The sequence below is a fragment of the Mauremys mutica genome, chromosome 23 (assembly GCF_020497125.1).
Source record: "Mauremys mutica isolate MM-2020 ecotype Southern chromosome 23, ASM2049712v1, whole genome shotgun sequence".
Classification (NCBI taxonomy): Eukaryota; Metazoa; Chordata; order Testudines; family Geoemydidae; genus Mauremys; species Mauremys mutica.
The window spans coordinates 10,289,759-10,317,270 of NC_059094.1; the positions used below are offsets into that span (position 1 = coordinate 10,289,759).

At 55.2% G+C, this 27,512-nt stretch overlaps 1 protein-coding gene across 1 annotated transcript; it reads left to right on the forward strand.

The window, feature by feature from the left end:
- Window positions 1–535: 535 nt before the first annotated feature.
- TCEA3 (transcription elongation factor A3) lies at window positions 536–27,427 on the forward strand. Its single transcript, XM_044997756.1, has 15 exons — window positions 536–649; window positions 9,812–9,874; window positions 10,846–10,951; window positions 12,434–12,596; window positions 14,614–14,688; window positions 15,632–15,700; window positions 17,449–17,517; window positions 17,818–17,901; window positions 19,261–19,338; window positions 20,088–20,251; window positions 20,982–21,038; window positions 23,678–23,832; window positions 24,955–25,101; window positions 25,972–26,043; window positions 26,940–27,427. Exons 1-15 carry the CDS (start codon window positions 581–583, stop codon window positions 26,946–26,948), a joined length of 1,380 nt encoding a protein of 459 aa, XP_044853691.1. The 5' UTR covers window positions 536–580; the 3' UTR covers window positions 26,949–27,427.
- The last annotated feature ends 85 nt before the right edge of the window (window positions 27,428–27,512 follow it).

Below are 27,512 nucleotides of genomic sequence, written 5' to 3' on the forward strand. Positions count from 1 at the left end.
GTAGCTGCTGTAGCCGGCGGGGGTGAATCTGACCCTGGGCAGGCGCCAGGCAGCGGGCACCGCTCCTGATCCAGCCGCTCACACACGAGGGCACCGCCTGCGTCCAGCCCCGGGCGAACCCCCCGCGTCCACACTCGGCCCTCGGCGGGTTCTATTTAGCCCGGCCCCCTTGTGCTGTTCCGGCTGCATGTGGCAGCCCCTGGCCACGCCCCCGTCTTTGCTTTCGCTCCTTCGCTCCCGTTTCTGCTTTTTCCGCCCCCGGCCCTGCAAAGCTGTCACGGCCCCTGGGAGCAAAAGTTCGACCGGTCCCACCCCCCCATACCGCCCCCCACACACACTCCCCCCCCCGACCCCACACCTCCCCCCTACACACACACACACACACCTCCCCCCTACACACAAACACACACCCCCGCCCCCACACCTCCCCCCTACACACACACACACACTCCCCCCCCAGACCCCGATGAAAAGAGATCCCAGTTGTCCCGGGGGCGAGCTCCTGGCTGCTTTTGTGGTTTAACGCGCACCGCCCCCCCTTCTCGCTCCTGAACGCCAAAAAAACTTCGGGGCCGCGATCATGGGGCGAGCCGAGGAGCTGGTGAGGATTGCAAAGAAGCTGGATAAGATGGTGACCAGGAAGAACACGGTAAGTAAAGCCGAAAGTGTGTGTCTGTGTAGCAGGGGTGAGAAAAGCCCAAAACAGTGTGTGTGTTTAAACTTTCCTAGCTTGGATCGTGTGTGTGTTTATGTTTCTAAACTTTCCAGCTTGGATCTGTGTGTCCGGGAATGAAGGAAAACCCAAGCGGTGTGTGCGTCTGTTTAAACTTTGCAGCTTGGACCTGTGCAGAACCAGAGAACCTCCTGGATCAATCCTGCTGATGGAGGGAGGGAGGGAGGGAGGAAGGGGCTGCCTGGCGGGTCTCTTCCAGCTGATTTGGCCTAGGGAGCTGCTGACAGCACTTGCTAAAACAGCCTGATTCTGATTTGCTCGGGGGTCAGAGGCTGTTGCCAGCTCCCTTGAGGAAGCACCTCTGAAAATCAGGCCCTCAAAGCTTTGCCCCCCCAAAATGTCAGCTTTGGCGGCGACATGTGAAAACGGCAAAGTTTCTTGTAGCCTGATCCTTTGGGCTTCAGCCGTCCCGCCTAACCCAATCCTCCTGGACTCCTCTGCGCATTCGAGCTGTTGCTTTCCTTGGTCTCCTGACTGTATTTTCAGTTTGCCAGGGTTTGGTCGGCTGAAAAGCGTGTTTTTCAGCCTCACCCATGTGTGGGGCTTTCTGATCGTCCTTCGTGGCCCTCTCCCTCCCCGCCAGGCCAGGGCCTGGGTTTGGAGAGGGGTAAAGAGTGACAGGAATCTGAACCGTGCAAACCCAATCTCAGACTGGGGCTTGTCCAACGAGACTGGGCCGGGGAAAAGCAAAAATATCCAGGAAGGGCGGGGAGGAGGGGAAGGAACTAGGTGTCTCAACCTTTTTCACAAGAGAAGGAAAAAGTGGAACGCGGCGCAGGGGGGGATGAGTCTGATTTAAAGCTTGTGCACCAGATTTAAGAACAAACAGGACAGGTGTCCCCGCCCGCCCTGAACTGTTACTGAGATCAAGTAAACGGTTCAGTGTAGGTACAACTGGCCTGATCCTTCCTGCGCAGCCGTCTTGTCCTGGGGAAGGTCTCCTGGCTTCCCCTGATTTACTCTTCCGGGCCAGCTCCTTAGCTGGCGCAGCTCTCAGTTGCAGCGAGGCTACCCCCATCCCGCTGGCAGGGGATTTGTGCCTTGACTGGCACCCGTGCAGTGCAATCAGGATCTGGTGCAATGTGCAGTGGAGGAAGGGCTGGTGCATGAAGTTAATATTTTACTTTCCTGGTGACCTTTGCCTCAGTGGAGTGTAATTAACCCCCTCTGGCTCCCCCCACCCCCCATCAATGTGCACCTTCTGAGCGCTGATGCTCCCAGCTGCCGTAAGGTTGGGCCTTGGGCAATCAGGTGCCAGAGCATGGTTTCCCATAGCCAGGGCCACCCGGGGAGGGGGAGGGGGGCAATTTGCCCCAGGCCCCGCAGGGGCCCCCATGAGAATATAGTATTCTATAGTATTGCAACTTTTTTTTAATGGAAGGGGCCCCCGAAATTGCTTTGCCCCGGGCCCCTTGAATCGTCTGGGCAGCCCTGCCCATAGCTGGACGGAGGGCACAGGCCCTGCACGTTGGTGAAGTATTGAACCCAGCAGCTCTGTCCTTCCAGCATGATACCTGGTGCCCGTGGCCCTGCCTGCAAATGGGGGGGGGGGCGCTGTTTATATAAGGGGAAGTATGTTAAAATGTTTCCCCACGTGATATGGGTTGCACCACAGAATCTGTGAAGGAGCTGCTAATTGCTGCAGTCCCTGCAGAGTTTCTCTCTCCTGGCCAGTGGGCGCTGGTCCTGTCGCTTTCTCCTTTGCACTGCAGGGCCTGATCCTCCACGCTCCTGCTCCTGGTGGTGGTGTTTACACCAGCGCAAAGTGGGTGTAAAGGGCCACTCTGAATGGTTGTGCTTTGCCTTTGGTTTGCACACGGGCAAATGGCTGCAGAAGGCACCGGGCAATAGAGAATTGGGCCTTCAGGCTGGGCCTCCAATCGGCACCTTCTCCAGGTCTCCCACGGCTGGGGTGGAAGCACCAGAGGAGCCAGCCTTTTTACCCCCATGTTGTCTGGAGGGGACCACGTGCCTGGCCCAGGCTGTGGGCATATGTTCCCAGGATACCTGTGGGGTCTGTATCTTTTCTAGCTGGTGACAGACCACGAGCCACTTGTACTGTTCTGGAACAGCGGCGCCAAGGCACCATGTAGCTGCCAGTGGTATCTTGTGTGTCTAACCCGAGAGAAACCTATTGCTGATACATGCCTTAGTGGCAGCTTGGAGCTCCATTGATCCCCACAGATTGTTGAGAGGCTTCGAGTGATACAAAGGCCATTCTGGTGCCAGGCTCAATGCAGAAATTAGAGAGGCTGTGAAATGTGCCCAGTGCTGTGTGCAATTGCAGTCAGTATCCAAGGGTGGCCCAGTTATCTGGGCTCCCACTGCCAAAGAGAGGAGACGTCTCCAAAGCCAAACGTCTGAGTACACGGGGTTAAAGTCCCCAACAACGGTGCAGTCCCACCGTCCTTTTTAGGAGGACGTGAGGGAAAGCGTCCGTAAGGAACGCCGAGCATCCGCTGCTAGGAGCAGCCTAGATGCACGTGGGGTGAGGCATGAAGCGGGTGTGAAAACACAAGGTGGATGCCTGGGTGTCTTTCAGAGGGACCAGAGAGACACAACCGAAAGGCCCGCTCCTACCCAAAGCGTTAGCCAGTAGGCCGTGGAAGTGAATGTCACTGGATCTGTGTGGAGAAAAGGGATTTGGCTTTCGAGGAGTCCAGCTTCATAGCAGTCTCCTCACTAGACCAAGAGGGGACAGAAAAAGGGTTTTGGCCCCAGAAGCATCAACCTCCTCCCGCAGCTCACCCCTTGCCAGCTCCGAATGCCACGCTTTGGGCACGCCATGATTTCAGGCGTGTTGCTCCCGGGCTCTAGCACCAACACATGAATGGACTTGCGGTTCAGATTGCTCTGGGGGCTACAACAAAAACGACCCCACCTGAGTTCTGCTAGGCTATGGGACAACCCCTGTCAGTGACCAGAGTAACTCAGTCGCTTACGGGTTGACCTCTCAGAACAAAGCTGCCCCGTACAGGTAAATCTTTGTCCTCACTGGCCCTGCTTGTGAAGATGGGAAGCTTAGCGATGCCGTAGCTAAGACGTCTCGAGGCTCTCTTCTCTAACCTTGAAAATACAGCCGAAAACTTAACCAAGCTTAAACCACAAGACCCAGTACTACTGATAAGACCGGATGGGGGAAAACGTTGGTCAGCCCCAGCAATGAACCTGCGCCCCATGATCCTACCTGCAGGAGACTGATCAAGGGGCTCAGTACAGAACAATAGGCAGTAGGCCCAGCTGAATTACCATGTGACCCTGTCATGTACATCACAGCCCTAGTGAAATGAGAGAATCCTGCGGGGCAGAGTCCTAGCCCCACTGAGCAGGATTCCTCATCCTTGGGATCAAACCGTCCGTAAGGCCAGGGGACGAGCAGATCGGCCTGAGTGAGAAAGCCAGCGACTCTTCTGAATCGGTCATGTTCAAGTTTAACTCTTTTTAAAGAGTGTTTAGCTAGAGAACAAGGAGGGGGTGTGAGCACGTGTGTGCTGTTTCTTTGCACCTAGAAGAGGAAGCCAGGCCGGGGGAGAAAATTTTCCCAGCCAAAAATGAGCTTCCGTCAAAAAATATTTTTTTCTCCCTGGGTAAATCTCACTTTTAATGACCTTCTTTGGTGGGGGAAATGTCAGTTCAAAATGGAAGAAAAATGTTAATTTTGTTCCATTTTGAAATGTCCCATGTAAATTCCTAATTTTTTCGTTTAGAAATATTTTTCCAGGAAAATATGTTGTTGGTTGTAGGTAGATGCTGTAGGATAGAGAGGAAGACAGAGCAGCTTTAGGGACAACTCCGTATTAATGCTAATAAAAGTTTCTTGTTCAGTGTTAGGAGAAGGTTCATTCTTTACTGCTAAGAGACAAGGTGGGGGAGGGAATATCTTTTCTTGGACCAACTTGAGAGAGAGAGACAAGCTTTGGAGCTTAAACGGCGCTCATAGACTCATAGACTTTAAGGTCAGAAGGGACCATCATGATCATCTAGTCTGACCTCCTGCACAACGCAGGCCACAGAATCTCACCCACCCACTCCTGTAACAAACCCCTAACCTATGTCTGAGTTATTGAAGTCATCGAATCGTGGTTTAAAGACCTCAAGGTGCAGAGAATCCTCCAGCAAGTGACCCGTGCCCCACGCTTCAGCTCTGTGTAAGCTCGAAAGCTTGTCTCGCTCACCAACAGAAGTTGGTCCACTAAAAGATATTACCTCATCCCCCTCGTCTCTGATATCCTGGGACCAACGCTGCTACAGCACGACTGCCATCCTAACTTGTCAGTAGCGCTCTGAACTGCCGGCTCGTTTGCAATTCACTGAGACACAAAGGGCCTGATTCTCCCCAGCTTTGCACCGTAGGTTGTCCTACAGCACCAATCAGGGCACAAAACTCTGCCCTAGCAGCCATTCCCATTCATTTGCCCTGGCAGCGTTTTGCACCCAGGGTGCACTTGCTTTGCACAGCTGTGTCCGTTCCATGGGGTGCAAGGCAGTGGAGAATCTGGCCCCGGGGCACAAGGCCTCACGAGCGAACACGGAGAAGCTGCAGCGGAGGTGCAGTTAAAAAGGTGGAATAGCTAAACACAGGCTGCTTTTGCAGGGAAACCATTGCCCCTCTGGTGGCCTTTTCAGGGGCCAAGAATGTTGGCGAAGGGCATCACGGCCTGGTCACCTTGTCAGTGTTCGGAGCCTGGCATTCCTCTAGAACTGTGACTTCCCTGGGGCCAGGATTTTCCCCCCAGGCTGAGTCTGCAATAGGCCACCGGGGCATCTAGGGTTGCCATGCTCTGGGCCTGGTACCGTAGCCCCAGAGGTGCTGGAGTAACCCAGGGAGGGGCACTGCTAATGGGTCTATTCAGGAGGAGGATCCACCGGCCCATCCCCTGCTCTGCCCCTGCCCCCAGACTGTGTAGCAGGGTAGAAGGAAGCCGTGCAGAGCTGAGTTTGTGGATTTCCTGTGCTGCTCCCGCGCGCTGCCCCCATTCACCGCGCTCTGCTCCTACATAATATAACTGCTACCGCAGCGCCTGGGAGCTATGGTCATATTCACATGCATGTAGCCCGGGGGACTGAAAATAGCCGGGAATGAAATCGCACTGACCCGAGGTGAGGGCTGGGACTGGCTATATTTAGCCCTGAGTTTAGTGCAACAGCCACAGCTAGATGGGGCCTGCTATGACCCATAAACGCTTTGCACTGTAGCACTGGGAACGTGGGCAGTGCTTGGAGTGCGGGGTGGTGCAGACCTGCCAGAACAGATCTTTGTAAATGGAGCCGCCGGGTTGCTGGGGGGTGTACTGCAAGTGCTCTCTTCCCAAAGCTGCTGCCCCCAGAATATAATACTCCCCCCCCCCCCTCCACACACACTTTATTCAGATAGCTGTAAGCCCTGAGTCTGAGATCCCTGCCCTTCCAGACCTGGCATTCCCAAGGCCGCCTTACTTCTGTGTGTTTATTTTTGGCTTCTTGGGTTTTCTTTCCCCCTCCATCTCAACTCCGCACGGCCCTAGGTGTCCGTTTCTGGGGGGAGCATTTGAAGCGGAAACCAGTGCTCTGTACTGGCTGAAAGTTGGGCGTCCCGGTTTGGAGACGGTGGTCAAGAGCATTCGGGCCAAATTCTGCCGCCCCTTGTGCCATCCCCACTCCTGGGATGTGTTGGATTCAGGTCGAATCGATGTCCTAAAGGTGCTGATACAGCCCAGTGACTGTGCTACGTTAAACAGACCGGGCTTGGGTTGCAGAGACTTCTGCCTGCTGAGTGCCGTGGCAAACGTGCCATTCAAAATCCTTGCAACTTTTTGGTAAACATGCAGAAAAGAAGGAAAAACCGCTAAAGCACTGGAACGTCAATATTAAATAAGGCTTCCATTTAACAGCATCCTCTGGTCCCTTTCCTGTGAGCTGGAGAGCGTTTTTAGAAAGGAAAACCCCCTTGTCTGGCAGTCTTAGATGGCATTAACTGTCCCTCGGCAAGAGAAGAAGTTTGCTGAGATGGGCTGGAGCTGGCGCTGCTGCTGCTGCTAAGGTCTGATCCCATTTTTTAGAAGACACAACAAGACAAACCCACGCAAGACAAGAACAGCAAAGGGAGAAAATGCAGCCTCTGTCTGTGGGGTTGACTTTCTCTTACAGACTCGCTGCTGGAGAAATGCCGGGACGGTGCACGAGCCCTGGGAAACTTGTACCCGCATCGGGCTGTTTCGGGCATTGCTTTTAGTTGCTTTTCTCTGGTCACAGGCTTACAGCAGTGTTGCAAAATACACCGCCCTGACTGCTGGCGAAACCAGAGTCGTCTTAGATAGAATTAAAAAGGAGGGGGATGGGACAGAGAAGAAATAAGATGGGGAAGGAAAAGGACACATGATGGGGAGAGAGACAAAGTCTCAGATCCCAGGTGGTGTTTGGGTCCCTCTCTCTGGCCTGCTCTGGTCAGGACATCTCTCAGGATCAGGATGATGAAAGCCCAGGGTCCCAGGAGATGGGGAGGGTGGGAGCCAGGGTGGCCAATTTTTCTCCCAAAGTCTCAATCTTCTTTTCAAAGGATCCCTGAAGGGAGCTCTGGGCAGAATAGCTCCTCCTCTTGTTATTTCATCCCCCCGTTTGGCTTGGTTTCCGACACGCCAAGCTGGTTCGCTGACTTCTGGTCCCACGCTTGCCTTGTTTACCAGGCACAATCTGAACACAGTCCTTGAGTTCCATCACGAGGCCTTTTTGTTTGGACTAATTCCATCCGTCTGTCTCCCTCTGGTGCCTTTTCCCATTGACGTTCGTTATTACAGGGGTTAGGGTGACATCTTACCAACGTCCATGTATTTTTGACCGTTGAGCTCACGGCGCGGGTAAAGCTGTAGCCCCAGTTATTACAACAGATGGCACCGGTGTAACTGACAGGAGGATTTGGCTTGCTGGGTCTAACTGAACACCCCCTACGGAGCCTGCCTAGCTGAATCCAAGTTTGTAATCAGATCGCAGCAGTTGCCGTATCAGACTGGAGTTTGGTGTCAGCAGCTGCCTCGTACTCTCAGAAAGCTGGGGCGGAACCAAGATGCACAGCAAGATGCAATCTGGTGCCAGCCTGTTCCTCTCCTCTCACTCTGGGGCTGCTGCCTTTCCATGTGTGATGTTCCACGTGCAGAGAAGAGCCAGGACTTTGCTGTTGTGGCTGTGAAGGGGATTCTTATATCGAGACTCCTGAACACAGACAAGCCCCGTTGTTCTCTCCTCTGGCGCGCTGTGCTCCCTAGGGTCACCCACCGGGGTCTCCCTGGATCCTGGCCAGGTCTCCGCAGTTATGGTCGGGAGGGCCTGGGGCCTGTCGGAGATGCTGTACAGTACAAATCCAAAGCAGATGCATTTCCGCATCTTTGGCCGGGCTGAGAAAGCGTGCAGAAACCGGAGAAGACCGAACCTCCTTTCCATCTGCCTCTGACCGTGACCTCCCGCGTCAGGAAATAAAAAATAATAACGGGGAAAAAAAGAGCTTTTGAAAAAATATGGGTCAAAGTTTTTGTTTTCTTTTGACTCATGGCAGCTGGATAATACAGAGACATTTTAACCCTTCCCTCCCGCTTCTCTTGAGCGGGTAATTTTATAGGAAGAGCTGCAACATACATGCATCGGGTGAGTACGTATGGTCTACAGGGAAGAGCTGTCCTATCAGCCATAGTGAGCGATCGGTGGTTTTATACACCCTGGGCCAGATTCACAGCTGGTGTAAATCCGTGCTGCTCTGTTGACTCTGTACCCATAGACACCAGCTGAGGATCTGACCTCTTTACTTTATCCATCATCTTCCGTGTATCATAGAATCATAGAATCTCAGGGTCGGAAGGGACCTCAGGAGGTATCTAGTCCCACCCCCTTCTCAAAGCAGGACCAATCCCCAGACAGATTTTTGCCCCAAATCCCTAAATGGCCCCCTCAAGGATTGAACTCTCAACCCTGGGTTTAGCAGGCCAAGTGTAAACTAGAACTAAAAAAGCTCATGGCAAGAAAAAAGAACTTAAGAACTATAGGTCAAGGGAAGGGAGAGGTTCTCAGCTGAGAACTGAAATGAGAGGGAAGGTCAATGGGGACAATGAGATCAGCGAGGTTCTCCGGATGGCAGGAGCTGCCGAGAGGAAGGCTATGTCACAAAAAGCAGTGAACGGGACACCAAAAGTAGTATCTGTCTGGCTACGGTACTTATCTGTCCCCCATTCCTGGAGCATCTGAGTGCTTCACCATCTTTAATGTATTTCTCCTCACACCCTCCCAGGAGGCAGAGGAGGGTTCTTATCCCTGTTGTACAGGTGGGGAAACTGAGGCACAGAAACAAAGTGACTTGCCCAAGGTCACACAGGAAATCAGTGGCAAAGTAAGGAATTGATTAGGCCCTCCCACCCCTAAGGTTAGTGTCCTCACCGCTGGGTGACCCTTCCTCTCCTGGGTTGAGGAGAATAGAGACAAGGGAGCAAATGTTGCTCTGTTAGGCTAGCATAAACGCAGAGTCATGCCGCTGGCTTCCAGAGTCGGTCTGGGCGTATGCTGGTGTAGCTAGCAAAAGAATTTGGCACAGGGCCGATGAGATAAGGTGGGGTCAATCTATGGAGGGTTTCAAAGACCCGGGCATTTTAAGGGAGGATGGCTTTGTGGTTAAGGTGCTTTATCTGGATTACAGTCTCCCTGGATGCACTTGGGCCAGTTGCTTCGTCTCTCTGGGCCTCGGTGCCCAGGCTACAGAACAGGAATAATACTTTCTTTCTCCCACCCTTTCGTCTGGCTTCTCTGCACAATTTGGGGTTGTCTCTTGCTACATGTCTGTGCAGCACCCAGCGCCATGGGGCTCCCGATCTCAGTCAGCACCCGTGGGTGCTCCGGTGATAAAATAATGCATTCTTTTCTCGGTTGCACCAGTTCCACTCTCTGCGAAGCGACAGGGGTGTCACTGGGGGGCACTGTTTGGCCCACGGGGGGTGGCAGTTTAGAACAGGATTTTGGAAATGTTGCCCCTTTCCTATCACCCCTCCAATGCTGAGGCTGTTTCCAGGGAGTTGTTTTCCCCGCTGATGTTTCAGGGCTCACTGCGGCTTCTGTTTGCCCTAGGACGGAGCTCTGGATCTGCTGAAAGAACTGAACGGCTACACGATGACCATCGAGCTGCTGCAGGTGAGGGGGAGCGGTTGGGAGAGAGGGAGGCGCATAACCCCAGCATGTAACGGGTTACTTGGATCTGAAGAAGGGGCAGGACACGGAGGGAGGTAACATGGAATTCGAGCGCTTTGCTCCCCTCTGGTTGTGACTCGGCCGGCTGGAGCTTGCCAAGCCTGCTAAGGGAGCAGGGTTTTTTAGCTCCGGCAGTCCGGCCTCATTGAGCGGTCCCAGGTTCCATCCCCGTGGCTGACAACCCACCCAGAGGCGTCGGTGAGACGCGCAGATTGGGCTGCCTGATGTCTAACAGTTCAATCCACTTGAACTCCAGCCGTTTCCTTGAAGAGGCTGTTACGTTGGGCCGGCCGCGAGGGACCCGTCAGTGTATCAGAGCAGCTCCTAAACGACCGCTCTTGCTAGCGGTAAGGAGGGTCCCACCGTGTCACCGAGATGATTTCAGAAGCAAGCTGTGATTGAGTCTTGTCCCCTCTCTGGGTCCTTCCTCCACCTGGGAAAGCAGGGGGCTGTAAGAGCCTGCTGTCACGAACGCTCCTGATGTATTCCTGTGGCCCCCCACCAGAGGAGCCATACCCGTTTCTATCCATCCGTTATTGTGTTTATTCATATTATTTATTATTTGTATTATTGTCACACCTAAGAAGCCCCGTCGCGGACCACGGTATCACTATCCTAGGTGCTGTACAAATACTATTCTAGGTGCTGTCCCATCCAGCCAAGGTACTTCCATAGCCCCCATGGCTGTAATAATTGAGCACCTCACCACCACCCCCTGCCGGGGGAGGGCAGTTCCATTATGCCCATTGTACAGATGGGGACACTGAGGCACAGAGCGGTTCAGTGATTTTCCCAAGATCACACAGGGAGTCCGCAGCAGGCTAGTGCGTTAACCCCTGGGCTACCTTTCCTCTCTGTTCTGCCTTCGTCTTTGATCTGCTTAATACTAAACAAACGTCCGTTCGTGCTCCCAGTCCACGAGAATTGGCGTGGCCGTCAACGCTGTCCGGAAGCAGTGCTCGGATGAAGAGGTGGTGGCCCTGGCGAAAATCCTCATCAAGAACTGGAAACGGCTGCTAGGTGAGAGATTCTGAGGCTGCGTCAGCCTCACGAGTAACATGCTAGCTGGCCCCAAAACCTCCATGGGGCCTTTGATTCTACACAATCCTTAGGGCCCCTTTACTCCCCCGGGATACAAGCAGCTAACGGGCCTGGTGGTTGGTTTTAATTTGGCAGAAGGATCATTTGGTGGCTTATTGGTGAGAGGATCTGGACAGAGCCGTGTGCAGGTTGTGTTTAAGCGACACTCCTGTACCTGGTCCTGACTTTCAGGGCAGCTCTGTCTGTGCATCCACTAATCACAATAATGCCTATAGCCTATATAACACTTTTCATCAGTAGATCCCAAAGCGCTTCCCATCTTTAATGTATTCGTCCTCACACTCCACCTGTGTGCTATTAGCGAGGGGCAGCTGAGGCACCGAGAGGCTACATGGCTGCCCACGATCACACAGGAAGTCCACGGCAGAGCAGGAAATTGCCCCCCGGGTCTCCCATGTCTGAAGACCACCGGCCCCTCCTCACCGTGCAGACCCTCCATGCTGTTTCAAGGCGTAGGTCCACGTGCGAGTTCAGCCAACTCAGCCCAGATCTGCATCTCTCTTTGCTGGCCCACTCCTGGTCCCCCGTGCTCTGCATCTCAAGCCTCAGCTGCCTGATATTCCAATCCTGGAACCCTACGTAGTCCCTGCCAGTGCAATCCTGACCAGAAACGAATGACCTCTTGTGTAGTTGGTGGCCTGGACCCAGTGGTCATTTGGACCCGAGTCTCAAAAGATAACAGGCTAATGCACTAATCTTCTGGGCCACCGAGTCCCCTGGGAGCAGAGGATTGGATTGTGTGGGCTGCATAAGGGTCTGGAGTCTGCTGTCACGCAGAACGATGTAAATCAGGAATGACGCCACTAAAGTCAGTGGAGCAGTAAAGGTGGAAATTGCTATAAGGGAGATCTGAACCTGACCCCTTATAACACTGCTCTGAATGCCCAAGTGGGCAGGGCCGGCTTTAGGCCGATTCCCCCGATTCCCCCGAAATGGGCCTCAGGCCTAAGAGGGTGCCGCGCTTGCGCCTAAGGGGGTCCTGCGCCCTAAAGAAGAGCGCCTAACTTAGGCGCCTTATTAATTTTTACTCCCCTGGCGGTAGTCCAGGACTTCGGCAGCACTTTGGCGGCGGGTCCTTCACTCGTGCCGGGTCTTCGGTGGCATTTCGGCGGCGGGTCCTTCAGCGCTGCGGAAGACCCGGAGCAAGTGAAGGACCCGCTGCCAAAGACCCGAAGCGCCGCCGGGTATTCAAATCAGGCCCTGCACTTCCTAAAGCCGGCCCTGCAAGTGGGCCGCTGATGGACTCTCTCCAAGCCAGGTGCTCGTGGTGGTGGTTTTCTTCCGGCCAGTATGAAATTATTACCAGCTTGGTGAATAGAAGTGCCCTCCCCCCCCCCGCCACGCCCCTCGCATTTTCGTTTCAGTCAGCGTCTGAGTGACAACCTGGTCTGTTCCCCTTAGAGTCCTCGGGGACCCCGAAGAGAGAGAAGGCCCTGGAAGGGCAAAAGGATAAAAAAGAAAAAAGTCTCGACTTTCCCAGCTGGCAGCCTGAAGGGGCGAATTCCCATCCAGTGAAACGCTGCAAAAGCCCAGCTGAGAAGCACAAGGCAAAGGACAAAGGAAGGTATGAGCTGGCCCGCGGGGTTCTTAGACCGTCGGGTTTTGGTAAGCAGTAGCTGTGCCCTGGCGATAGGAAACAACAGTAATACAGTATCTCCTCGCTTTTGACGTTGGAGTTCTGTTCCTGAAAAATGCGACTTTAAGTGAAACGATGTTAAGTGAATTCAGTTTCCCCATAAGAATTAATGTTAATGGGGGGGATTAGGTTCCAGGGAAATTTTTTTCACCAGACAAAAAACACAGGATACGTTTTAAACAAACAATTTAATACTGTTCACAGCTGTGGTGATTGTGAAGCTTGAGGTGGTGAAGTTAGAGGGTGGAAGAGGGAGGGATATTTCCCAGGGAATGCCTTGCTGCTAAATGATGAACTAGCACTCGCTGAGCCCTCAAGAGTTAAGTGTTGTTAATTAGCCTCTCACACAAGGCAGCAGGAACACAAGGGAGGGGAGACAGCATAGCAGACAGAGACAGACACACACCTTGTGTGTGGGAGAGCGAGAGATGCACACTGCCCCTTTAAGGAAGCTGACCCACTCTTAAGTGCATTGTCTTTTTAAGTGGATCAGGAAGTTGGGACAGCAGCTGCTGCCCCAAACTCTCTGTCTCTCTCCCTCCGTGTCCCCTCCCTGCTCTATATGGAGAAGGGGTAAGCGGGGTGCAGGGAGACACCCTGACAGCCCTCCCTTGCCCCCCCCCCCCACAGCAAACAGGAGTCTTGGGGAGCTGCTCCAAGGCAGAGGGCAGGAGCAGCACATGGCAGTGGGGGGAGGGACAGCTGAACTGCAGCTGCAGCACAGGGAACTTAGGGGAGCGGGGAGCTGATGGGGGGGGCTGCCGATCCACCCTGGTTACAAGCCCCACCAGCTAGCTGCAACGGGCTGCTCTTCCTGCAAGCAGTGGACGAAGCAGGCAGCTGCCAAACGGATGTTAGAAGGGAGCAGTGCACAACTTTAAACGAGCATGTTCCCTAATGGATCAGCAACGTAACAACGAAAGAACGTTAACCGGGACGACTTTAAGTGAGGAGTTACTGTAATAAATCAGTCACTTAGCCAAGGCGTGGGAGTAGTCACTGGTCAGACTGTTGAGGCAGAGAGAGGCAAAGGGCCAGATCCTCAAAGGTATTTAGGCGCCTAAGTCCCATCGATCCTCTCTGGGCCTCGGTCCCCACCTTGGGGGGAGGGATAGCTCAGTGGTTTGAGCATTGGCCTGTTAAACCCAGGGTTGTGAGTTCAATCCTTGAGGGGGCCACTTAAGGATCTGGGGCAAAAATTGGTCCTGCTAGTGAAGGCAGGGGGCTGGACTCAATGACCTTTCAAGGTCCCTTCCAGTTCTAGGAGATTGGTATATCTCCAATTATTACCTATTACCTATAAAACAGAGGAACCAGCACTGACCTGCCTCCCAGGGAAGGTGTGAAGAAAAATACATTAAGGATTGTGAGCGCTCCAGCACAACAGTGCTAGATAGTAGTCGTGTCAGACTACATCTCCCATGATGCACCACTCTCCCTTTTAGAGAGGGCAGGTGGTGCATCATGGGAGTCCATGCAGCAGCCTAAGGCTCAGATCCTCAAAGGTATTGCAGCACTTAACTCCCGTTGATTTCAGGGGAGTTCCTGGCTGCTGTGGTGCATCATGGGAGATACAGTCTGGTCAGGGTCACCCAGCCCATGTCAATAAGAGTTTGGTGCCTCAGTACCTTTGGAGATGAGGGCATAAGTGACTGGCCCAAGGTCACCCAGGAAGCTTATAATAGTGTAAGGCATTGAACCCAATGTCATGGGCTAGTACGCTAACCATTGGACCATCCTGCCTCTCTGCTCACCATGTGGCATCTACAAGTCCATCCCTTTTCTCCAGCTAGGTGTAGCCTGCCTGCAAGTCATCCCTTTGGTCCCACTGAAGTCAGTGACAAAACTGAATGGAATTAGGGTTTGGCCTCTAGCTTCTTAATGGCTCATCCCTTTATCCTCAGGGAGTTAGTAATTTCCTGCATCTTTTCCCCTTCTTTTAAAGGGACTTTCCCAACCATAAGGCAGTGGGCCCTCTTCCTGGCTCGAAGAAACATTCATCGGATCAGAAACAGGACAGGTAAACTCCCCAGCATCCTCCTTATTGCTTGGATCCGGGCGAGGGGAAGACATGGCGGTGGGTGATTTTTTTTTAGCCTGGTGGGTGTGGACACCTATGGCACTACCCGCCGTTGTATATTTCCGCTAGAGCCGCCCAATTCCAATTCAGGCCACTGCCGCCGTTTCTACCCCTGAACGTATCCGCGGTGTAAAAATCCTCGTGAAAACATGCACCTTTCTCCAGCAAATCACAGTGGCACAAGCGGGAGACGTGTGTTTTGAGGGAGGGGATCCGGCTGGGGGTGGGTGAGGGGCAGAAATGCATGAAATCAGAGCTGGGATCTAGAGTTGGTGTTCACTGATGTGGCTGAACCAAAACCACCCACCCGAACAGCCCAGGACTTGGACGTGTTTGAAATCTAGGACCTTGGCTCGTCTCTAGAGCGAATACAAGGGGGTTGGGTTTGGCCCACCGCTGCTGAACAGGTTTCGTTTGCTCTTGGATTGCACGAAGGGCTTGTCTGCAGGGAGGCTAAATTGTAAATCTGCAGGGCTCTAGCTGCTGCTCAGTGACTGGCTCCGTGGACTCGGCTGCGAAAAGTCCTGGCGTGCGCTTTGCCAAAGCGCTTTTCAGACGAGCGTAGATCAGGGCGCATCCAGGAGCATTTAGTGCATGGTGGCCAGCTAGTGTTGCAGAGTCACACCCCAGCCTGCCACGCGGGGAGTCTCTGTGTAGACGAGCCCTTAGCTGAAAGATAGGGGAGCTTTCAGGGGAAGGAATGTGGAGAAGACAGAGAAATGAAGGGGGTCGTGCGCTTTCTTTTTCATTTCTTTCCTCTTGTCTAGTGTGTGGGGTCGGTTTCTAGGACAAAAATCAGGGGGCGGGGCGGGAATCTGATGTGCTAAAAATAGAACTGTGCTGAAGAGCAGAAACCCTCTCCCTGAACCCCCTTTCTCCCCAGGAAATCCAGCAAGTCCGGCTCTCACACGGCAGCCCCAAAGAGTCATTCTGCAGACTCCAAGCCAGACAGGTACTTGCTTATGTACCCCCAGAGCCTTTATTTGGGGAGCAGCAGTTACAGGGCAGGGGCAATGCGAATGAAGCCACGCAGGGCTTGAGGTGGACGGAAAAGACTCCTCTTGACTCCCAGGGTCTCAGATCCAACCTCCAGCGAGTCAGTGACAGAGCTGGGAATAGAACCCAGGAGTCCTCCAGCAGCAGAGCTGAAATAACACTCTCCAGGCACAAAGCCTTTATACCTGTGTGAACGCATAACAAGACCTGGCTCTTTTATCTAGCATCATTCCTCAGGAGATCTCCGAGTGCTTTGGAAAGGAGGTCAGTATCGCCATCACCATTTTAAAGATGGGGAAACTGAGGCACAGAGCAGTGCAGCGACTTGCCCGAGGTTACCCAGCTGGCCAGTGGCAGGGCCAGGAGTAGAACCCAGGTCCCCTGAGTCCCAGTCCAGTGCTCTGGCCACTAGGCGGCAGTGCCTAGAAGGCAGGCGGAATCACTGTACTGTTATCAGAGCTGTTACTCAGACCCATTCGCCATGTGGGAGTGATACGATTCAGCCGTTTCCCAAGGGTTTATAATCGGTGTTTGGCGTGTGGCAGGGCTGTTGGGACTGCTCTGAGCTGGCTCTCCTGTAAAGCACTGCAGGGCCGGATAATATTGCGCTGCCCATAGTATGTCGAACGTGGCCTGGCCACTCGCCTCCAGAACCGCCCCGAGTTTAGGACAGGATTGCAACAGGCTAAAGGCCTCCGCAGCAGCAACTGAGGCTGTCAGGTCTTTCTAGACCTGAGCCAGATTCAGAGCCAGATTCCTGACGGATGCAAAACCCTGAGGGGCTTCCAGAACGGGGCCTGTGGTTTGGCCGGTTATAGAAACATGAGCTAGTTGGGAAGCTCGGGGCTGGCTCCCAAAGTGAGGGTCGGACCCGGGGTTTGGGCTGGGTTCTGTACAGAGAGAGCAGCCAGCTGCTGAGATCAGATCCCTGCTCCAGTGGGGGCTTCTCATTCTGTGCGATTGGCCGCGGTGCTTTTGTTGCTCGAAGGGTCTTCTAAGCTTAGGAGGGAAGAGGGCCGGGATTTGGCTCGTTAATTACGTGGGAGATGGAGGGTTTTTCCATCCCCTGCAGTCCCAAGGTCGAGACTGGATGTCTTTCCAAAAGATCTGCTGTAGCTTGTGCGGAAATGACAGAGTGAGGTTCTCTGGCCTGTGTAACGCAGGAGGTCTGATGAGGTCCCTTCTGGCCTTCAGATCTATGAATTTGGATGTTTTGAGTTATTCTTGTGCTTTACACGTCTCAATACAATAATTATACCTTCAGAAACACAGGCGTTCAGTGTGCCAGGCCCCCGCTCTAACCATTACACCGTACTCCCTCTCAGAGCTGGGAACAGAACCCAGGAGCCCTGACTTATAGGCGTTTTGCTCTAACCACTAGGTGACACTAATGACTAGGGGGGTCTGGCATAAGGGTTCCCTTTTATGCTTGAATTCTCCAGTTGCAAGAGGGGTGAATTGGAGGGCGTGATGAACCTGCTGTGTTTGCAGGAGGCTGACTGGGTCGGGGGAGGAGTCCCCAGACATACCAGTATCTGTGGATAACCGGTGAACAGTTCCACTGGGGAAAAAGTGCCGCTGTGGTTGGCACATGGTCCTGGGCAGCTGGTCACCCCCACAGATGTCAGGAGAGGGCTTGGGGGCCCGGTGCCGGGATCTCACTTGAGCTAATCTCTCTCCTCTCTGTGTGTTTTCCCTACGAAGGGAGACCAGCGACTGCAGGGCTCTTCCCGCCACCTCTAAAAAGTTGCACTCGGACGGCAAGAAAGAGAGGTAGGTGTTTTGTGGCTGGATTGTGGCACGTTTTGCTAATCTCTCTTTGGAAGAGCGGTATGGCCCAATTCAAAGCAAGGCAGCTTCCATCTGCCACCACCACCTCCTCCACGTGGCAGTGACCTGCCTTCTCTTCATGCTCCCTTGCAAGCCCTGGACAGGATGCCCCGTTCACCAGGAAATGCCCTCTCTAAGGATTACCAGGCCCCGTGTGCTCCCTGGTTCTCTGCGTGTTTCCCTCTTGAACCCCTGTTCTCTGCGCTTTACGGCATGGCCCTTCCTCCCCCACTTCTCTTTCAGGAGAGACTCTGCAGACTCCAGATCTTCCACCATCACCACTGCCTCCTCCTCTTCCTCCCCTCAGAAGAGACCATCGGTGGAAAGGTAAGGGGGGGGCTCGTTCTTCCAGCCACCCCACTGACGGCTGGGATCTCACCCTGCTCCCTCTTAGAACCCAAGAATCAGAAATGCAGGGCTGGAAGGGACCTCGAGAGGGCATCAAGTCCAGCCCCCTATGCAGGGGTCTGTGTAACCTGTTCCTGAATCCTCCAACGATGGGAATTCCACAGCCTCCCCGGGAAGCCAGTTGCAGAGCTTAACTCCCCTTGCCTGGAAAGTTCTTCCTAGTATCCAAGCTAAATCTGCCTTGCTGCAGATTACGCCCCTTACTCCTTATCCTACGTCCAGTACTTCTTGTCCTCCGAGCGGTCTACTGCAGGAGGAGGAAGGTGGGATTCAGAGGTCCTATGTAGGGGATGTGTGTCCCCTGTGCACCAGCTGGTCACTCTGCCCTACCCGGGCCGGCTCCGGAACTGGAGTGGGTAGGGTGAGTTAGGAGACATCTGGATGGAGGTTCCTTGTTAGAAGGCTCCTGGATACCATGTGGCTGGGCACCGGCCAGAAGCCTAGAAAGAACCGGAGGAGGCAGGGAAGCCGTGATGAAGGTCATGATGTGCTGATTCCCCCAGGGGCCTCCGTCTGTCGTGGCAGAGCGGCGCTCTCAGCCAGCAGGAGGCAGTACACATCACTCCGGCCTTGTAGAGTTGGGGCGTCCATGACCCGGACCCCTCTGTTTCAGCATTGTCTGAAACAGCCCTGGCCCTGGGCCTTGTCCCCAGGGGTATGTCTCCCCTGTGTCGATGGAAACACGTGCGGCTGGCCCCTGTCAGCTGGCTGGGGCTGGGGGGCTGTTGGATTGAGGTGCAGACGTCTGGACTCCGGCTGGAGCCCGGGTGTTGGGACCCTCTGGGGGGAGCGTCCCAGTGGCTGGGCTCCAAGCCAAGCCCAGACATCTATCCTGCAATTTTATAGCCCCACAGCCGAGCCTTGTGCGTCCAAGTCAGCGGACACGGGCCAGCCGCGGGTGTTTATTTACTGTGCAGACCTGCCCCAAGAGACCCACCGCCCTTCGCCGAGGCTTGGAAGGCATCGCATGCTGGCCGTAGAAGGCTGTCACCTCAGATCCCACAATGCACAGGGGCCTTTGCACACCGAGGGGCTGAGCCAACGCCAGTGCAAGGCAATGGAAAGACGCCTGCTGCGTTCGGAGGAGGTTGGAGCAGGCCGTTAGCTCTGAGCGTTTGATATCCCACCAGACGATCTCATCCCGGACCATCTCTGTCCGGGGTGTCCGAGCATGTTACAGGTCTATTGCTGGGGTCCCCAGCAGAACCTCAGCCCTTGCGCCTCCCCTCTCTCTGCTGGCATCGCACGCACTGTTGCCTCTCCCTGTTTCGATTCCAGGAGGCCCTCTACAGGCTCCAACCCAGCAGCCTCTCCCCCCGGCTCTCGGAAGAACTCCAGTGATGGCAAAGAGGAAAGGTAGGGGAGGGTGGGAAGGCCTCATGTAGAAGACGCTGGAGGCCAGCCACTATGCTTAGAGCAGTAACCTGGGACTCAGGATAGCTTGGTTTAAGTCCCTCTCTGCCACAGATTCCCCATGTGACCTTGGGCAAGTCACTTAGGCCTGGATCCTCCAAATATTTAGGCATCTAACTCCTATTGAAACCATTGGGAGGTCGGCACCTAAACACCTCGGAGGATCTGAGCCGTAATCTCTCTGTGCCTCAGTTCCCCCATCTCTACGATGGGGATAAAAGCCCTGGCCGACCTGAGAAAGGTGTAGGGAGTTCAAATACATTGCAGATTCTGAGGTGCTCCGCTTGTAACGGAGTGGGGGTAAATACCCACGGTGGGTGGATCTTTCCAAGGCCCATGAGCGGGAGAACGGTCAGGAGACGTCCCCAGGCCAGTGTGGGGTGGATGGAGTTTGCAGGGGGGTTAGTGGTATGGGGGTGGCCCCATGGCAGCATGGGATGGAGGGGCCGTGGGGCTTGGAGGTCTGAGGATGCTCCCTCTGCCCGCGTGGGGGAGAGCAGCACCTGGGGGCTGCAGGTAGCCAGCGTGGGGTAAAGAGGCTCCTGAGGAGTGAGGTGAGTGTCGCACAGAGGGACCCCTTGCAGGTGAGGAAGCTTCAGGTCGTGCCGGGAGCCCCTCCTCTGGTTAGGGCTGGCCAGGAAGGTGCCTTTTCTTGTGGCTTCCCAGGGTGACAGCCTGTCTGTTCTCTCCAGACCCAACAGCGGCAGATCCAAAGCCGAGACCCCCAAGACTCCCAGCAGCCCCTCGAGTCCCACGTTCGCGCCGACCATCTGCTTCCTGGCGTCCTGCTACCTCACGGGCGACTCGGTGCGGGACAAGTGCGTCGAGATGATCTCGGCCGCCCTGAAAATGGATGGTGAGAGGGGGCTGGGGCTGGGAGGACTGATTCTGAGGCGTCCCTTTCGCAGGGTGGGGTCAGAGCAGGAACCAGGGCTGGGATTGTGACCCCAATAGGAGCCAGTCACCGCTGGGCACTTCGGCGGTTTTGATGATTGGTTGAGTTGCTCATTGCAAAAAACCCACTGGGCCAAATTTCTCCCGGGTGTAACCCAGTCGGCTTCCACCAGGTCATGCCTTGCCACGTGCCATGGGCTTTGAAGGGACAACCCTCACCGCTGGTAGGACCGAAATTTAACCTGCTGGTTCCTTTCTTACATCTCTGTGCAAACTGCAAACGCTGTGTGGTTTGCTTTATGGGTTTAAAACAACCCAGCTGTTCCACGGCCAGCGGGTCAGCCCTTCTCAGAGCAACCCTACAATAACAAACCAGTGAGCGTGGCCTGGAGTGCATGAGCAACCCTACAATAACGAACCTGCCCGGTACTTGTGAATAAGCCTATGATAATCATTTATCGTTCGCTGCTCACGAGCGACCCCGCAGGAACAAGCTGGGGATGGCCCAGTGGCGTGCAGGCAACCCTACAGTAATCAACGGAAGTAAATCATTCTGAAGGAATTCGGCTTCAGTGTCAAGCTTGTTATGCCGATAATTAGTGATTTCTTTGAATTCTGCTTTGATTTCGGCACGTTCTCTGGGTTCGGAAGTGTGCTCACCCCCTTCCCCCTCTCGCTGTCCCCCGCTTTAGATGATTACAAACAGTTTGGAGTCAACTGTGACAAGATGGCCTCTGAAATCGAAGATCATATCCTTTGGCTGGCTGGGCTGCGGCGCGGTTCGCCTGCCTTGCTACTGGGGACGAGCCTGCATCCCAGGGCAGCCCTGCCCCTCCTGGCCGGCTGGCGGGGCTGGACCCGGGGGTCTCCCCCGCTGCATTTAGCTAGATATAAATGAACAAAGCCGATGCCTGTCCCGGGCTCCGGCGCGCCGAACGCATCGCTACCAAAGCGATAAACCCCAGCATCATTTCAACAGAGACGCAGCCGGCCAGGCAGGTTCCTTCCCTCCGTTTCCTCGCGTCCCCTCCGCCCTCTCCAACCGGGGAATCTTGCTGTGTGCGCACAGGCAGGCTGTTTCAGACCAAGGCGGGAAGCAAGGGCCAGAGTTTTGGAGCCCCCGCAGGCAACGCCCTGCTGGCTGGCCCCTCCCTTTTATAACGAGGGGAGCCAGCTCGGGGGGCCCCCGCTGACGGCAGCTGTGACTATGTGACGCTCTAAGTGGGCACCGGGGCTAACGTTGCCGGGCAGGTCTCCGCTGCACCCGGGAGGTGTGACTGCAGCACCTGGAGACTCACCCAAGGCTCGAGGAACAACAGGAGGGAAGCCGTGGCAGCTACCCCTGCCCACCCAGTCCCCTGGGCACATACCCAGGCGGCTGGGGCTTCGCGGCTATTGTTATTCAACTAGCTTTGATCCAGGCTGGCTCGGGTCTGGGTGTGTGCACCGCACTCCCCCTCTGACTGCAGTGTAGCCAGACCCATACACCTGCAGGGGGAGCGTGGGTTACTCCTGTGCCCCCAGAACTCTCACTGTGGTCAGTGGGAATTGTGGGTACTCAGCCTCTCCTCGTAGCTGCCCTCCGGGCGCTATCGGGCTGTGGACGCAGCAGTTCGGCTGTGTTGGCGGCTTATCACATAAAGGCCCTTTGCAAGCCGGCATGGAGGTAATCCCAAGTGCGCCTGCTGTCACGTATTCCCTGTCGCTGGCGGGGCGTGCGGGAGCTCCCAGCGTGTGCCGTCCCAGCTCTGCGCAGAGACCTCCAGTGAACTGCCCACGAAGACCACAAGACTGGGTTTGTAAGCAAAGGCGCCTGGCCAGGTTTATGGTCAATGAAGCTCCCCGGATCAATGTCTACAGTGACTCCAGCACCTGTGTGCCCAATGCAATGGACTCAGTGAATGCTGGGACTTTCCATTCCCCTCTCGGCTGCCCCAAGACACCCCCTCTGGGACCCGACTTTTATACGCCGCTAGAAACGAGTTACGGCGTGTCCCTTGGACGGGGTTAGTGACCACCCTTGTACACCTTGGTTTGATCAAAACCTCTCTATCCACCCCGCTGTCATCCTAGCCTTATCTTTAAGAGGGGGTCAGGGTGACCCTGTATCATCTTTGCGGAGTGTGTTTGCACCATAAACCTGTATCGGGGTGGTCTGGTCCCGCCCTGCCGGAATGTGTTTGTGTGAGTGTCCCGTGCCTGGCACTTCCTAGGAATGTGCGTGTTTTTGCAATGCCAGCCCTGTTCTTGCCAGGTTCTGTGAGCTTGCAAGCAGGCACGTTTTGTAACAGGGCTCGACCACGACTTTAGTTCAGGCCTCGTGTTTCAGGCTCTCTCTTTCTCCTACACAAAGTCGATTGCAGAGCTGCTGCTCGCCGGTCAGGCTTCTGTACGATCGTGAGCTTCCTTCCCAGGGAGATGCACCACGTTCACTGTAACGTCCATTAATGTGGGGGGTTCTCAACCTCCCCAACATGCTATAAAAACTCCACGGCCCGCCTGGGCCACAGTAACCGGTTTTCTGCATAGAAAAGCCAGGGCCGGTGTTAAGGGGTAGCAAGCAGGGCAATTGCTTGGGGTCCCGTGTCACGGGGCCCCCACAAAGCTCCATGGCTCAGGCTTCGGCTTCAGCCCCATGTGGCAGGGCTCAGGGGCCCGGACTTCAGCCCCATGCGATGAGGCTTCGGCTTTCTGCCCTTGGCCCCAGCGAGTCTAACACTGACCATGCTTGGTGGACGCCCTGAAACCTGCTCGCGGCCCCCCAGGGGGCTCCGGACCCCCGGTTGGGAACCACTGCATTAATGCAATCAATGAGCTCAGATGAGGTCTGTTCTACACATCGCCACCTCGTGGCTGAACGGTGCAATGCAGTCTAGCATTCCATTTCAGCATCAGCCGGGTGAAGGGGAGGCTATGTGGCCTGCACCTGCAATGGAGGAGAGGCTGTACCTTACAGGGAAGCTACTGTGTAATAGACAAGAGGTTAGTGAGAAGCGGGAACACTGGATCCTGCTGGCAAAACATTCATGATTTCAACAGGAGCAGGGCCGGCCCCAAAATCACTGGTCTCCAATACAAACTCAAATCTCAGCCCAGGTTGAATGAAGGCGACGCTGGGTCCATTTCCTAGGTTGCCTGGGGTCCAGCCGGGGCTTGGCATCAAAGCCACAGGAATCTAAGGAGCTTTGCCTGAGTTCTAGGGTTTGCTTGAATCCAAATGTCCAAAGCAAAACCTAGGAAGGTAGAACCCCTAGAGCGTGGGCTGGTTCTCTGGGTGTCCCAAAGCCCAGATGGGCCTCTCTGAGGGTATCCACTGGTAGCTGTGCATTCATAACCCACCGCTGCGGTGTCCTCTTATCCTTGGGCTCTTATTCCTTGACGGTGCCACATATCTTCCAAGAGCTGAAGAGCACGGACATGAAGTACCGCAACCGCGTGAGGAGCAGGATCAGTAACCTGAAGGACCCCAAGAATCCCAACCTGCGGAGGAACGTGCTGAATGGAGCCATCTCCCCCAGCCTCATTGCGAGGATGACGGCAGAGGTGAGTAACGGGGTGGGAGGTGTGAAGGGAGGGGGATGCCCGGTGACTGACTCAGAGAAGAATTGGGTCCAGGAGAGATCGTTTCCGTCTGTGCCGTGGCTGATGGGAATCGGGCAGAGCTTAGCAGTAGGGGAGGAAGCTGCTGAGGTCGGAGGCTGCAGGCCCAGGGGGTGCTGGAGGCTGGTAGTAAGAGCAGGGAGACCAGCGCAGCCTATGGCACATGCAGCATTGCTGAGGCTGGCGGAGGCAGCCTGCCAGAAGCGGTGAGAGGGAGTTGCCCATGTCGCTCAGTGGCATCCCCCATGCAGCTCGAGGACAGTAGCGGGGGGTGGGGTGGTGAGTTGGCCAAAGAGTTTGTGCAGCACCCTCTCCCCTCTGGAGCTTGGGCTGGAAATCCCAAGGCCGATTATCATAGCCTGGCCCCGATTGTACACGCTGCGAAATCCAAGTGTTGTTTGCTTTCTCTGCCCAGGAGTGTCACAAGGCTGGAAGAGTGGGGGTTGGGGGCAGCAAGGCAGGGTCCAGGGGCATTGGCAGAGCTGTGGGGGGAGCCCAGGGCTGGAATAGCAGGGGGGCTGCAGGTCAGAGTTGTGGGGCATTAGCAGAGCTCAGGACCGGACTAGCAAGGAGGCTGGAGGACAGGATTGAGGAGCGTCAGCAGAGCAGGGCGTTGGGAGCCCAAGGCTGGAATAACAGCGTGTGGCTGCAGCTTGGGTTGGAGGCACGTGGGCAGAGCTGTGGGGAAGCTTGCAGGACTGGGACGGCCGCCGGAGTGCGTTGGGAAGGGGAGGTGGGGACCCAGGACTGGGATAGCAGCGAACGTCACGTGTCAGGAGTGAGAGGTCTCGGCCCAGCCAAGTCTCTCGGTCCCACACTTGCACAGGCCCTCACTGAGGTCGTGCGGCTGGTGGATTGTAAGATTCCTGTCTGATTTCAGTTGCCAAGATGGTGGCTGGGTGTGTGCGTGTGTGTGTCTGTGTGTGTGTGTGGGGGGGAAGGGTAGGGGGGTGCGTGCGTGCGTGTGCACGGGAGAGAAGCTCCCCAAGGGACTCTGGGAACCTGGGAGTAAGAAGTACCTGTTGGCCTCTGTAGCTCTGACCTGGGTGCTGTGACCCATTGCAGGAGATGGCGAGCGACGAACTGAAGGAGCTGAGGAATGCCATGACCCTAGAAGCCATCCGGGAGCATCAGATGGCGAAGACTGGGGGCACCACCACGGACCTCTTCCAGTGCGGCAAGTGCAAGAAGAAGAATTGCACTTACAACCAGGTGGGCTCCGTGGGTAGGGGGCCTCCAGCCCAGAGCAATGGCTCTGAGCGGCCGTCTCCAGGGTCAGTGCAGAGAACTTGGCTAGCCCACTCTGACTTGCGGCAAGTTCAGAAGATGCCAAGGGCCATCAACATGCAGCCATACCTAAGGGGTCTTAGCCACCTGGAAATACAGTGGGGTCCTGCTTACCTGAATCCCCACTGACTGAATCCCTCTCTAATGGTCTCCACGCTGGTCTCCTTCCCCATTGACTTTCTTGCCTTCAAGTCTTGCTTGTCTGATAGTCCAGAGAAATTTGGGACCTTCTAAGGAGGATTCTACTTTACTGTGACAAGTCATGTCCCTGCACCCTTAGGAGGATTAGCCCAGAGATCAGCAGAAGACCAGAGGCTTCCAGTCAGGTCCATTGCCCCTTCTGCCACTCAACCCCTGGACTGCATCTGTTTCCTTACGGGGAGGTGACTCCTGGAGGTTCAGCTCGCTTTGCCGTACCGCCCCAAAGCGCAAGTCCTTATCCAGGCCTCTTGCGCCTGCAAGGCTGGGCTGGAATTTAGGGGAGGATCCCACTTTTCTGTGGGATTTCCACTCCTTCCTGCGTCTGCGTGGGGCCGAGACGCAGGGAGGAGCACAGGGCAGCATGTGCAGCACGATCAGAAATAACAGGGAGGGAGGAGAAGATGAAAGGAACTTTTCAAATATGGGAACTGGTTTGTGGTTTGGTGGGGGACTGAGTTTTGGTGACGGTCCAGGGCGGTTCTCATTGCGTCTGCAAGGATTCTCTCCCCCTCCATCCCTCAGAGGACTGAGAAGGACTCAGCGCAGACACTTTCATGCTCCCTGTTGAGTCTGTGTGGCTGGTTTTCTCCGTAGGTCCAGACGCGTAGCGCCGATGAACCCATGACAACGTTCGTGCTGTGTAACGAGTGCGGGAACCGCTGGAAGGTCTGTACTCATGGCTCTCCCTCGAGGGGGAGACAGAGCACTTGCTCTAGAGTGTCCATTTCACTCACGCCCACCACGGTGTTCTAGAACGCACATCTCAGCCCCATGTGTTATGTGTTCTAGACCACACCGTCCATTTCTCTGGTGCCGTGCTCTAGAACATTGTATCCACATCTCCTCCCTGTGTAGCGTGTGCTCTAAAACACAGCACCCGTTTCTCTGGTTCTGTGCTCTAGAATGCCACATCCACTTCTTCTCATGCATCATGTGCTCTAGAATGGTGCTGCTCAACCAGGGGTCCGGGGCCCACTGGTGGGGCTGCGAACAGGTTTCAGGGAAGCCGCCAAACTGGGCCACTGTTGGACTCGCTGGGGTCCAGGGCAGAAAGCCAAAGCCCCGCCATGCGAGGCTGAAGCCTGGGGCCCTGAACCCCACCACCTGGCGCTGAAGTCGAAGCCTGGGCAACTTAGCTTTGCGGGGGCCCTTGGCAGTAGCCTTGCCTGCTGCTCCCTAACGCCGGCCCTGGCTTTTATATGCAGAAAAAAGTTGTTGTGGCAGAGGTGGGCCGTGGCGCTTTTATAACATGTTGGAAGGGGTCTCCGAAAGAAAAAGGTGGAGAACCCCTGTTCTAGAACACAGCACCAACACAGGCCCGTGCCTTGCGTGCTCTAGAACCCAATGCCCGTTTTTCATCCCCTTCCAACCTAAAGTACACCAGCAAGTGTCCTCCTGGATTTCTAAACCTCTCGCTCTCTCTGCTCCCTCCATCAACATGAGCCCACTCCTGAACCGACCCCTGGTCTCTTCAGTGGCTTTTTTGCTAGAAGCTTAGATAGTGACTCCTCTCCTGCTGGGGCTAACTTGTTCCCTCCTGTGTTGGCTTGCTTGTCTTCCAGTTCTGCTGAGGCCGCTCCCGTTTGCACCCGGGCCACCCGCGGAGACGATGCAGCCTGACGGCAAAGGAGAATCTCTGACCATCCAAATTTGAAACTGGGGGTGGGAGGGGGGAGGGGAGGGGAAGAGAACTAACCCGTTGAGGGAGGAGCTGAAAGTCCCTCCCTATTGGCTCCCGTGAATGTAATGAGGATTCGCTCACTGGCTAGAGGGAGGGATTGTTTGGAGTTAGGGGTACCCGACCCTCAAGTCCAGAAGGGGCAGTGCCAGGGTGACGCCTCTTTTTCTGATGTGTATATTTTGACTGGAGTGATCAATGGAACCCTAGACTGGAAGGACCTGCTAGGTTGTTCTAGTCCATCTCCCTGGAGGAAGCAATGGGTGCTTGGAGCATGACAGAGCCCAGGGGAAATCTGCCCTGCCAGAGGTTTTGGGGGGTTGTTCTTTGAGCTCGCAGGATGTAACCTAACAGCAGCCGAGGTGCCCGGTTAAGCTGACCCCGGGTTAAGCGTCAGTCCATGTGGCAATGGTGAATCCCCCTGTTATGTGCGGGGGCGTGGCTGAGACAATGAGGC